We start from the raw sequence: 12,161 nt of genomic DNA on the forward strand, positions 1-12,161 counted from the left end.
TGTGTGTGTGTGTGTGTGTGTGTGTGTGTGTGTGTGTGTGTGTGTGTGTGTGTGTGTGTGTGTGTGTGTGTGTGTGTGTGTGTGTGTGTGTGTGTGTGTGTGTGTGTGTGTGTGTGTGTGTGTGTGTGTGTGTGTGTGTGTGTGTGTGTGTGTGTGTGTGTGTGTGTGTGTGTGTGTGTGTGTGTGTGTGTGTGTGTGTGTGTGTGTGTGTGTGTGTGTGTGTGTGTGTGTGTGTGTGTGTGTGTGTGTGTGTGTGTGTGTGTGTGTGTGTGTGTGTGTGTGTGTGTGTGTGTGTGTGTGTGTGTGTGTGTGTGTGTGTGTGTGTGTGTGTGTGTGTGTGTGTGTGTGTGTGTGTGTTTTCTTTTAGAAAATGAATTAGGTCAAAACTTTTTGAGATCTAGTTCTATTAGAAAGTTCAAATTAGGTAATTCAGAAAAGCTTTTAAGACTTAAAATATCACTTAAGGAATTTTTGCTATTAGATTATTGATAATGTTAATTCTTATCATTATCTAAACTTCATTTTGGTAGTAAAATAAGTTCTTTTTAGTTTATTACTTGCTTAAATTCTTATTTTATCTTCCTTTTGTATATATCTATATTTTGGGCTACAAAGTAAATAATATTTTAATCCCATGCCAATTTTGTGTTAGGAAGAACTTCTACTAAATCGGAGATCTTGACAACTAGAGAAGCAAGAAGAACATCAAAATAGGGAGTGCTTTAGGTCTAGTCGCTGGGGTAACATCCTCGCTCTCTAGGCGAGCTACTACTGAGTGCCTACATCCTATCTTTGAGCGAGCTCATTCCAGAAACAACTCTGGTGTTTCTGAAGACTCTTGCTAGGTAAGAGGTGAGCGTTGGGCGGCGAGATGCTGACAGGGTAAGCTTTGCCCTATTTCTTTGGTTTCACAAGGGGAGAAGGGTCTTTGGTAGTTTGAAGGTGTGATTTCATTATGAGGAGAGCTTGAATGGTTGTTAGGGCTCGTGGGAACACTCCCTTCTTCATTTTGGTTTCTCCATCTTCTTCCATCATCATTTTGTAAGCTTAAGGCTTTCCATGAAAATGGAGAGTCAAACTCATCTTGTTGAGGATAGATGTAGCTATTGAATTCTCTTGTACCTTGTAAATATTTTGATTATATATATGCATTTTCCATTAAATGCTAGTCTCTTGTTTATGCTCTTAATGCTTGCATGTAATGGAGATGTTCATGGCTTGTTTTTTTGGAAGAATCTTGTGAAACCTAGGCTTGAAATTAGAGATCTAGTGAGGGCTCTTGTATCTAGGGATGAAACATGACCCATTAGTTATTTTAAACCCTAGATCTTAAGGCGGGTTTGCTTGTTAAGTGTTCAAGGGATTTACACTTAGTTAGGAAACCTAGACTCTTTCATCTAAGGGATTATGGTAAGAGTATTTTAATGAACTGACATTAGTGTTTGATGGAGAGGAGAAGATTTTGTATGTACGAGAGTGAAGCCAGTGAAATCTACCTCTAGCAGTGTTATTTCATATCATTTATGACATTTTTCTGCTCCTAAGTGTCTCCAACTACCAAAGACCACCTTTATTCTTTGTGTGTTTATTTACCTACACATAATTTTACAATCTTTAATCTAGATGTACAATTCTAAAATATTAGACGAGTCTCTTGAGAAACGATTATTAGTTTTATCATTTAATATTACTTGAACAATTTGGTATACTTAATGAGGAGCAAATTAGATCAAAATAATTTTAATTTATATGATTGACAATGTTATATAGAATAGGAATGATATACTGTTAGTATTTTGAAGGTTGTGAAAGGAGTAGTTGATGGGATAGAGAAAATGTAGAGATAGTTGAATGTAGAAGTAGTAGTTGAAAGAAGTGTTGTAGTTGTCTTTATTATTGTAGTAGATCTTGTCTTCTTACAAATGGTAGATGTTGGCTTCATACAAATGGTAGATGTTGGCTACATACATCAAATGGTAGAGTTCATGGGTATTTATAGACCCATAGATTATTCTAGAACATACTAGCCACAACTTATGTGGAATGTTCTAGATTTTTACCTATGTAGAATATTCTTGATTTTTCTTCCTATCTTAGGTTTTTCTAGAATATTCTAGAACTTGTATTACATTTCAATTCTTCTATCTAAGGAGCTTCTACATTCTTCTAGAATTTGCATTACACTTTAATACTCCTCCTTAATGCAAATTCGGTAACTCCAAGCATTGTGTGCAGTAGTTCAAATCTTTGTCTTGGTAACATATCTTCAATTTGATCTTCTTCCTCCATTTCCTTGACCATACTTCTTGCTTTGATGTTTCTTCATAACAGTTAGGCTCAATCATAGCCATATTGCAAGTTTCATATATGTCTACCAAAGATCTTACTCTTCTTGGACTAGATTCAGGTGAAGAATCTTGTTGTGGAGGTGAAGAAAGCGTACCTAAATTTTCTTCCTCTTCTTGAGTTTCTTCTTGAGATTGTTGCACTGGAAGTAGAATGTTGCTTTTAACAACTTTTTCTTCTTCCCAATTCCAAGAAGCATTTTCATCAACTTCAACATCTCGACTGATGATGAGCTTTTTAGTTTGTAGGTTGTAAACTCGATAGCCTTTTGACTGTGTGCTATATCCCAAAAATATTCCTCGTATAGTTTTGTCTTCAAGCTTGTGCCTCCTTTGATCAGGAACATGTATGTAGCAGATAGATCCAAATACTCGTAGGTGTTTAGCCGATGGCTTTCTCCCACTCCAAGCTTCAATAGGAGTCTTATCTTGGACTGCTTTAGTTGGACATCTGTTTAGAATATAAACTGCAGTGTAAACTGCTTCAGCCCAAAAAGTGTTAGGCATACTTTTCTCTTTCAGCATTGATCTTGCCATCTCCATAACTGTGCGATTCTTTCTCTCTGACACGCCATTTTGTTGTGGAGTATATGCGACTGTAAGTTGTCGCTCTATGCCTTCATCTTCACAGAATTTGTCAAACTCGTGAGATGTGTACTCCTTGCCACGATCACTTCTAAGTACTTTTAGCTGTTTTCCACTTTGCTTCTCAACAAGGGCCTTGAATTTCTTGAATACTCCAAAAACTTCTGACTTTGCCTTTAAGAAATAGACCCATGTCATTCTAGAGAAGTCATCAATGAAGAGGATGAAATACCTGTTGTTATGATGTGAAGGTGTTCTCATCGGTCCGCAAACATCGGTATGAATCAACTCCAATAAGTCTTTTGCTCTCCATGCTTTGTCTGTCGAGAATGGTAATCGATGTTGTTTTCCGAGGAGACATCCTTCACATGATTCATTATTCTCCTTCAAGCATGGAAGATCTCTCATCATGTTTTTCGTATATAGAAGTTTTAAGGCATGTGTGTTGAAGTGGCCAAATCTCCTATGCCAAAGCCATGAGTCATCAACTTCTACCTTCATGGCAATATTAGTTCCAGGTTTGAAGCTTATAGGAAAGCTTCTATTTCTCTTCTCCATTTTTACTTGGCCAATTTCTATCATTTTATTGTCATAAATTTTGCATGTATCTTTCTCAAAATGAAGAGAATATCCATTCTCCATCATTTGGCCAATACTTAAAAGATTTTCTTTAAGATTTGGAACTAGTAAAACATCCTTGATGAATTTCGTACCTTTCTTTGTCTCCACCATGACAGTTCCTTTGCCTCGAGACTCCACTGTGGTGCCATTTCCTAGCCGAACTTTGACATTGACAGATTTATCAATGTCTTTGAAGATGCTTTGATCTTTCGCCATGTGATTGCTGCATCCACTATCCAAGTACCAACTTCCTTCTCTACCAGAAGATTCTTGATTGGCGTAGAATAAGAGTTTCTCTTGATTATCTTCTTCCGCAAAGTTTGCTTGATACTTATTTTTATTACGACAATACTTTTCTACGTGACCAAATTTCTTGCAATAGTGGCATTGAGGTTTTCCATGATGCCAACAATCTTTTTCCAAGTGACTTGTCTTTTTACATATGCCACATGGAGGATATTTTTCTTGACGAGTCTTCGAGAAGCTTCTAGGATTTTCTTTATTTCTAGAAATTTCTTCTCTACTTTTATTTCCTTCATATTCTTTATTCTGAGACCGTAATTTTAGTTTTGATTGAAAGGCATTTTCAACCGAGTCTTCTTCATGCCTTTTCAATCTTTGTTCATAAGCTTCAAGAGAGCCCATTAGTTGTGTGACTGACAATGTAGCCAAATCTTTTGTTTGTTCAATCGCGGTTGCGATTGCATCATACTTTTGGGGAATAGAAATTAAAATTTTCTCAACGATCTTTTTGTTAAGAATATTTTCCCCATAGGCTCTCATCTGACTAACTATTTCTTTTATTTTAGAATAGTAGTCTTTAATGGTCTCAGATTCTTTCATTCTTAATAATTCAAACTCTCGTCTTAGAGAATGAAGTTTAATATTGCGTACCTCGTCACTTCCTTGAAACTCCTCTTGTATTGTGTTCCAAGCTTGTTTTGCACTTGTAGCACCAATTATCCTTGGAAAAATTGTGTCATCAACTGCTTGTTGAAGAACAAATAAAGCCCTTGAATCTTTCTGCTTGTTTTCTTTCAACTCCTTCTTTTGAGCTGTAGTAAGAGTGGAAGTGTCTTCTGGAATAGGGAATCCTTCTTCTATGATGTCCCATAAATCTTGAGAACGGAAGAATGTCTTCATTTTGACACTCCAGAAATCATAATTTTCTCCTTTGAAAATAGGTACTGGAATTGATGATGTTTGATTAGTAGTAGCCATGTGTTGAGAATATATTTGGAAGTAGTAGAATGAGTTATAGTTTTGTTTGAGGTAGTTGAAAATTTTATCTACGCCCAGTAGATGACCGAACGTAGCTCTGGTACCACTGTTAGTATTTTGAAGGTTGTGAAAGGAGTAGTTGATGGGATAGAGAAAATGTAGAGATAGTTGAATGTAGAAGTAGTAGTTGAAAGAAGTGTTGTAGTTGTCTTTATTATTGTAGTAGATCTTGTCTTCTTACAAATGGTAGATGTTGGCTTCATACAAATGGTAGATGTTGGCTACATACATCAAATGGTAGAGTTCATGGGTATTTATAGACCCATAGATTATTCTAGAACATACTAGCCACAACTTATGTGGAATGTTCTAGATTTTTACCTATGTAGAATATTCTTGATTTTTCTTCCTATCTTAGGTTTTTCTAGAATATTCTAGAACTTGTATTACATTTCAATTCTTCTATCTAAGGAGCTTCTACATTCTTCTAGAATTTGCATTACACTTTAATATATACGATAAGCAGATTCTAACTAAATTGATGATTTGAATTGAGAAACGTACCTGAAGAAGATTTGTGCAGACACAATGGCAAGAAGAAGAAGAATTTAGAAGGAACCTTGCTGCGGAACAGAAGTTTAAAGAATGAAAAAAAAATTGAGAAGGGATAAGATGACATACAAGTAAATAGGGAAGTATGAAGTTCCTGAGATGATTTGAATTGAGAAACGTACCTGAAGATTTGTGCAGACACAATGGCAAGAAGAAGAAGAATTTAGGAGAAACCTTGTTGTGAAACAGAATTTTAAAGAATGGAAAAAAATTGAGAAGACATATAAGTAAGTAGAGAAGTATGAACTTCCTGAGTTTGGAAGTAAGGTACAGAATTGATAAAGATGGAACTCATTCCTTAAATTTTGTGGGATTTATGAATAACAACAAATTGTTAATCCAAGCGTAATTAATATTAACATTTGAGGTGAGTAATGAATCTCAAACTTAGGTCGGTTTTCCGGGTCTTGACATGATTTTAAAGAAGAATTTGACTCTTCAAAGGAAATTTAAATGAACCAATTATATAATAACCATCTTGAAAAGCTTCTCAATAATTAATTTTAACAATAAAAAGTAAAAGTATTTTAAGTTAAAATTATAAAAATTTATAAAATCATGAGTGCTATACGAAAGAAAAATATGATGGAGAATTACATGTCTAAAGTACACAATTTCAAGCGAGTCCCACATGTTACATTATTTAGATGGCTAGAAATAGTGCGAGGGCAGAAGCTAAAACACCCAAAGTATCATTATCAGCATCACCCTTCAACTTCGACATCTTACAAACAACCCATTTAAAAAATCCTCAATATCCACACCAAGTTTTGAGCTTTTCAATAGCCCAGAATGAAAGAAGCAAGAAGAAATATGGTTTTGGTTATCAGAGGGATAAACATAAGACATACAACATGACAAAACAGGTTACACAGTATCTTGCTAACACAGTGGAAACAAAAGGGGGAAGAGCGTGGTGGTGGTGATCAATATTAAATAATTGAAGATTTGGAAAGTAATTTGACATCAATAATATTCACATCAATATAAAATAGAAGCGATGATAAGATTAAAATCTAACTAAATTGAAGATTTGGATTAGAAACGTACCTCAAGATTTGTGCAGATAGAATTTGAAGAAGTAGAATTTAGGAGCAACGTTGATACCAAACGCAGTATTGATATGAAAGGAGTGGAGTTGCAACTTTAGAGAGAATGCAAAAACTGAGAAGAGATGAAGAAAGAAGTAAAGTTGGTGAGTTTGGAAGTAAGGTATAGAATTCATAAAGAGGCAACTTATTCCTTTCTTTTTTAATAACTAATTCTTTTTCAAATTCTGTTGCGTTTGTGGTGTCACCTCTCCACAAGTTAGGAATATACAACAAATCAGGACAAAATGTTTCATTACTTGAAATCATATTATTAAAACCTAGGTCGTGATCCAAGCATAATCTTAACTAATTAATTAGATGAGTACTTAACTAATTAATAGCTAATTAGATGAGTAATCAATCTAAACCTTATACTTTGGTTTTTCAGTTCTTGACATGATTAAAGATAATAATATTTAGACTCTTCAAATTTGATTACAGCTGCCGAGAAGTGTTTAAAGGAGTATCAAGGGGGAGGTTTTTGACCGGGAAGTCAATGAGCAATGAGATGTGAGTCTAATCTTATAAGTAGTTGACACCACTCTTCACCCAAAACCTTAAGGCAATGAGTTAATGTGTCTTCCCACTTATAAACCACTCTACTTTCTCATTTCTCTCCAATGTGGGACTTAAACTCACACTTGGAATCCCAACAGTGTTCATTTCATCAAAGCAAATTTAAACCAACCAATTACAAATAATCAACTTGAAAAACTTGTCAATAATTACTTTTAATAATAAAAATTAAAACTAATTTAAGTTCAAATTAAATTATGTATAATTTAATTTTTGTAAAAGTTAATTAACTTTGTAACATTTGATGTTACTGATGTGTATATTTCATGCAAAAGTTTTTCTTTTCTAGCCTTTAGACATGGATTTCAATGATTGCTTCGTGAAGTAAGTTAGGAAAAAAAGTGACATGCCTTAAGAGAAATGAGTATGTCTCCAAAACCTTATAAAAGATTGACATCACTCTTTACCCAAAACCTTAAGATAATGGGTTAACGGGTCTTTCCACTTATAAACCACTCTATTTTTTCATTTCTATCCAATGTGAGACTTAGACTCACACATTGGGCTAATGGATTTGTGAAATTATTGTAACTTAATTCAAGACAAACATAAGAACTTGTTAAGCCTTTTCGAATATCTAGTGGCTTAGAATTTTCTAGTCTTGAGAATGCTAACTCAAAATTTGCAACAGTTCAATTCAAAACTTAAATTGAAAAACTAATAGCAAATCACTCAATAACAATGATATAGCTGGTACACCAAGAAAACATCGAAGTGCAGAAAGTAATGAGTGATTTCATCAAGAAGGAAACTTCATTCTTCAGTGCTTCGTAGCTAATTTTCCTCATTTAAAATGTCCGATTGGCCTTTTCTAGTTTAAATTAAATCAAGTTTGAAGCTAGTTAATAACTTCATGATCAAGTCAAACATTGAATATGTATTTAATATAGATTTGTCTCAATCATAAATATAATAATTATCAAGTGGATAATTGGATGTATTATTTGAAATATATATTCGCCAACTTGAAGTAGATTACTTCGTTTAAATCTTTTTTTTTTTTTAAAGAAAAGTGAATGTCGTTAGTTTTCAATGGATTTCTTTTTACTCTTCATTTGGTACATGGTACGTATATGCTGGTACATGCTGACGTTTTTTTCATATTAATTGTGTATAATCAACATGTGATTCCTTTATATAAAACAATAATAGTTGAGAAATATAATTAAACAAAACTACGCGTACAAAAGTACTCAAAGCCCAGAGGGAATAATTAAAACCCCAATTAATTATTAGAAATTAATTCAATTACTATCATCCCCTAATTCAAGAGAATCTCCAATTTATAGGACAAATGGTAAAATGAAATGAACATTTTCTTACAAGAATTAAATTTTCAGTCTCTTAAAAAAACTAAATTTTAGAAAAAAATATAAGATTTTTTTAACAAACCAACTCACTACAAAAAAAACTTAAATAATGATTAATTTTAATAATAAAAACTATGTTTAGAAACCAATTTAAAGACTAATTTCCTATATTAAAAACCTTTTTAGGAGCTATAATCTCATCATGACAGATTATAGAATAGAAATCAGTATAATGACTGATTACTTTTAATCATTAAAATTGGTCATTTAGTTAGGAGTCTTTTTTTTAAATGACTCGTCATAAACTAATTTCAGTTTATACATACAGATTATAAAATAGAAATTCGTTGACATTGAATACTTCTTTTAATTTTAAGAGCTATTAAATTAGCTGTGGTATTACTTTTTCTATTTTTTTACCTTATTAATTCAGTTTTGCTGTTTTTCTCATGCAAGTTACTCGTCGAAGAGCAAGCCACAGTGACGAAAGTGATGGCCTTCTTTGACAAGTACACTAACGATTCCTCGTTGCAATGGCGACCAAGTCAGAAGTTTAGCTTTACCACACTATCTACCGTACGAAGTTTTCAACGCTGATACACTCTTCTTATTACATTATATAATCCACATGTTGCTTCTCAAGAATCCTAACATTTATTTGCAAGTTATAACAAACATTTTTCATTTGACCTGTTGATGTGTTCTTCCAGCAAGAGCTTTACGATCCGTTTCCCGTTCTAAGGTAAAACCACCAAACCAGTATGGTTTTGAGAGCTGCTGCATGTGCATGACATTTTTGCACTTAGATTGTGCATTCATATATTGAATGTCTGTAACTGGTTTTGTTGTTGAATAGATTTTGCAAAGTTCAGGGGGAAAATATTGAATTGGTTTTGGCCGTTTCAGCTGAGATGTATCTTTCGAAAGGTTGTAAGTGTGAACAAGTTGTTCTGCTGAGTTTGTGTTTATACTGCTACTTTTTATTCGCGACTGCTTTGATCACTGATCCCACTGAAGGTATAACTTTTATTTTTTGATTTCCATATTTTTTCAAATTTGTATTCAATTACCATCTTTTTAATGATTCATTACCGTTTCTGGAACTGATATACGGTTTAGGGTTTCAAAGTGTCTGCTACCAAAAACATTTATTTTCTTCAACTATGCATAGCAACAATTCTTCTAATAACATTCTTTTATTCTTTATTGATTAAAATTTGTTCAAAACTATACAAGACTAGAGAAAACCAAAAAAAAAAAAACTTATCATTTATTTTATTTATTTTTTTTATCAAATTTTAATCAATGAAATAATAATGTAATTTTCACGTATGTTTTTGCAAACATGATGTCTTATGGCTCCTATAAATAGCAATATTCAGATTCACCCACTAAACATATTAAAAACAAAATCTCCTCTGTAGGAAAAAAAACATACACGCTTTATAACAATGTCTAATGGGGGAAGTTAGAAGATAAGCATATACTTGTATCTACCTGAGCTTTAACTTGCTAAAATCGTCTGGAAGAATTGGAGAAGGATTTTTTTTATTTAAATTTAAAATTTATCATGTGTATGATGATCTAATATTGAACAAAGATTATAATATATTTTTTGTATATATGGATTGAAGCATCTAAATATATATATATATATATATATATATATATATATATATATATATATATATATATATATATATCTTTGTTGATGAAAAAAAAATTGCAAATTAAAATTAAAATTGAGATTTAATTGGGGAAAGGAGAAATCTCAATATAAACAGAAACTATTAACTATTTGTCCATTTTTTCTAAAAGATGTAAAATTAAATAATGGTCAAGTTAAGTTTATTTATTGAGTGGTGAAGTCAACTGTCACGAAGAGGAAAAAAGTCTCCACTTATCAGGATTCATATTAATAATATGAAAATCGATTGGACTTCACGCGTGGGTGTAGAAAAATAAAATTGTCTAACAAGAAGAAAATAAAATAAACTTGCGCAATAAATTATGAAATTTTATTGACTTATAGACTTAATGAAAATTTTAAACCTAATATTTTATTCCTTTCGAAAGGTGATTTAGGTTTGATGAATTTACTGCTTATTATAAAAAAAATAATGAGTACGGAAAATTATTAAAAGATTCTCTTGCTTTTTTAGATAACTCTTAAACTTACAAGTTTATCTATATGAACATTTTGTGCAGTAGTTATATTAAACTATAGGTGCTCGTGTTATCCCTAATCATTTCACCTAAACAAATTCAAGTTATATTGAACTGCTGCTGGACACAATGTGTAATGTTTTTTCATAGGTTTTTATTCATAATATGTGATTTATATGATTATGTTGCAGTTGAGGCGTTAAGAATGATAAAGGGAAATTTGATCGACATTAATGGAAATTTGAGCAACTGGGATGGTGGAGATCCATGCACATCTAACTGGACAGGAGTCATGTGTTCTGATACAACATTAGTCGACGGGTATCTACATGTTAAACAACTGTATGACTTTAATTCTCCACTTTCAATTTCTTCTTCTCTATAAGCCATGTTAACATGTATAAGTCATCATTTTCTTGCTCCAAGTTTCAAACTTTATATTTTCCTGTAGGCATTTACTGAACATGAACTTGTCTGGAACTTTGGCACCAGAGATTGGCCGCTTATCTTATCTGGAAGTGTTGTAAGGCTGTACCTACATTGATGTTTCTAATTACATACCAACATTCTCAATTTTGCAGTTGCTATATTCCACAGTTTTTCATTTGGATATTTCCATTATTCCAATCGCAATTGCTTTCTTCTAATAATAAAGCTTTTACTTTATATTCTTCGAAGGGACTTTATGTGGAATGACATAATTGGGAGTATACCGAAGGAAATTGGCTTTATCAATCCTTTGAAATTGTTGTAAGTTGAAATAAAATTTTCTTCTTGGCCCGTAGTAACTTTGTAGTTTTTGTCACCTTAGTAGTTTTGAGTCCTTTTACTCATATTAGTGCATGAAACAGACTCGCCATCAAATCAAATCAGAACAGTGTTGTCTTAGTAAATTGAAGTTAATGTTGGGAAATAGCTGTACTTGTTTTCTCATACATGTGAACTTAAAATGGGCACTATGCGAAAGTGTAAAAAATGAAAGCGTAGATAAAATAACACCGGAAAATTTTAACGTGGAAAATCCTCTCGGAAAATACCACGGGATCTAGTCCAAAAAATTATCTCCATTATGAAAGTAGGATTACAATGTTTCTCTCACTCTTTGAGGATCTCTCTATAAATATCTCACCCTCTCGGATGGTATACAAAACTCTCACACTCACAAAAACACACTCTCTCTAGTTTTCCTCTGCTTCACCGTGACTTCACTTCTCTCACGATGGTTTGTGTTTTTGCTTCTCTGTTGGTGTCTTTCACCTTCTTTGCTTCTACCTTTTTATAGAAGAGCTTCACAAAACACCAACCAACAAAGCTGAAAACATGGAGCAAAACATTGACCCTTAATTTAGGGTGTGGGCCCCATTTATGTTTATCCAACAAAACTCCCCCATAAACTTAAATGGATCTTCTTTCCCATCTTTGCATCTTGACTTAGTTGAAAAAAGGCACTACAACACCAGCACCTTCACAACAATTTTCAACCTTCTTGGTTGGTACTGACTTAGTCATCATATCAGACCAATTCAAGTCTGTATGGATTTTCTCTATCTTCAATTTCTTCTCATCCAATGCTTCTCGTATCTAGTGATATCGCACGTCGATATGCTTCGAGCGTGAATGGAACATGGGGTTCT

At 33.0% G+C, this 12,161-nt stretch overlaps 1 protein-coding gene across 1 annotated transcript; it reads left to right on the forward strand.

Moving 5' to 3' along the window:
* The first annotated feature begins 9,239 nt into the window (after positions 1–9,239).
* Positions 9,240–11,116, forward strand: LOC124822519 (putative LRR receptor-like serine/threonine-protein kinase At1g06840). The gene is made up of 3 exons (XM_047294530.2): positions 9,240–9,378; positions 10,719–10,869; positions 10,979–11,116. The coding sequence occupies exons 1-3, from the start codon at positions 9,273–9,275 to the stop codon at positions 11,052–11,054; spliced, it is 333 nt and encodes a 110-aa protein (XP_047150486.2). The 5' UTR covers positions 9,240–9,272; the 3' UTR covers positions 11,055–11,116.
* The last annotated feature ends 1,045 nt before the right edge of the window (positions 11,117–12,161 follow it).

Source organism: Vigna umbellata, chromosome 1, assembly GCF_029865625.1.
Source record: "Vigna umbellata cultivar VRB3 chromosome 1, Vumbellata_1.0, whole genome shotgun sequence".
In the NCBI taxonomy this organism is placed as follows: domain Eukaryota; kingdom Viridiplantae; phylum Streptophyta; class Magnoliopsida; order Fabales; family Fabaceae; genus Vigna; species Vigna umbellata.

Excerpts from the sequence above, each read along its gene's own strand:
- LOC124822519 (XM_047294530.2), top strand. The coding sequence starts at position 9,273 with ATGTATCTTTCGAAAGGTTGTAAGTGTGAACAAGTTGTTCTGCTGAGT. Across the intron at positions 9,379-10,718 it reads GATCACTGATCCCACTGAAG|TTGAGGCGTTAAGAATGATA; the intron begins GTATAACTTTTA and ends ATTATGTTGCAG. Across the intron at positions 10,870-10,978 it reads TATCTACATGTTAAACAACT|GCATTTACTGAACATGAACT; the intron begins GTATGACTTTAA and ends ATTTTCCTGTAG.